Source organism: Seriola lalandi, unplaced genomic scaffold, assembly GCF_002814215.2.
Source record: "Seriola lalandi dorsalis isolate HSWRI2012SDOR001 ecotype SW California unplaced genomic scaffold, Sedor1 jcf7180002053916, whole genome shotgun sequence".
Taxonomy (NCBI): Eukaryota; Metazoa; Chordata; class Actinopteri; order Carangiformes; family Carangidae; genus Seriola; species Seriola lalandi.
In genome coordinates, this window is record NW_019524469.1 from 27,707 (window position 1) to 28,528 (window position 822).

An 822-nucleotide genomic window follows, 5' to 3' on the forward strand; every position below is an offset into this window, starting at 1 on the left:
GTCTGATGTAACAGTCTTGAACAACAACAGTCTGCACAGGGACCACCTCAGACCTGGTTCTGAGCTGACCTGGGATCAGACTATCACCTGGAAACAGTCGCTCTTATCAAACCTCTGACCCTCCGACACTGAGGCCACATCCACCCACCAGTTCTCATATTTGCGCAGCCTCCTGATCATCCCCTGCTCCTCCAGCTGGGTCAGGATGGCTCGGTTCTCCTCGTCGGAGCCGTCGCAGACGTGCAGGGCGTCGGGCTGACACAGGCTCACGTTGGTGTCCACGAACTCCCTGACGGCCGGGCTGAGGGCGCTGAGGTCGCCCTGCAGGATCTTGGGTCCGTTCTGGTTCTGGGACTGGAGCTGAGGAGGCATGGCGAAGGCGTCTGGAGGGAGAGCGAGCTGAGAGAGAGAGAAGAAGAAGAAGAAGAAGAGAGGAGGTCTAGAAGCAGAGAGGAAGAGGAAGGAAAAGAAAAGATTTTAAATACCTTCTTTTTGAGCTGTTACATTTCATGGTTTCATGAAGCAGCGTGAGGTTACCTTCAGGAGTCGGTCTGGAGCGCAGAGCTGCAGCTTGGCCTCATCAGCTGATCAGGGTCTGTCAGCTGTTCTCAGGACAGTTCACCACTGTTCTCTCTCTGGTCTGTTGTATCAGCTGCACAGGGTTCACTCCTTTTATACCCTGGGATGTCCCACAAGAGGCGGGGAGGAGGGGGGGGGGTTATTTACATGAACTTGTTCTTCCCTGTAGATCTGAAAAACACAGAGTTACAGACCAGAGGTGAATCATTGAGAGAGAGAGAGACAGAGAGAGAGATAGAGAGA

General features: G+C 53.6%; 1 protein-coding gene across 1 annotated transcript in view; it reads right to left on the reverse strand.

Moving 5' to 3' along the window:
• pck1 (phosphoenolpyruvate carboxykinase 1 (soluble)) overlaps positions 1–658 on the reverse strand; it is a 4,871-nt gene extending 4,213 nt beyond the window's left edge. Inside the window, exons 1-2 of the mRNA XM_023402274.2 lie at positions 538–658; positions 149–439 (exon numbers count right to left, since the gene is read on the reverse strand). Of these exons, the coding sequence (XP_023258042.1) occupies positions 149–372 (224 nt within the window). The 5' untranslated portion in view covers positions 373–439; positions 538–658. The remainder of the gene's footprint in view (positions 1–148; positions 440–537) is intronic.
• Positions 659–822: the final 164 nt, after the last annotated feature.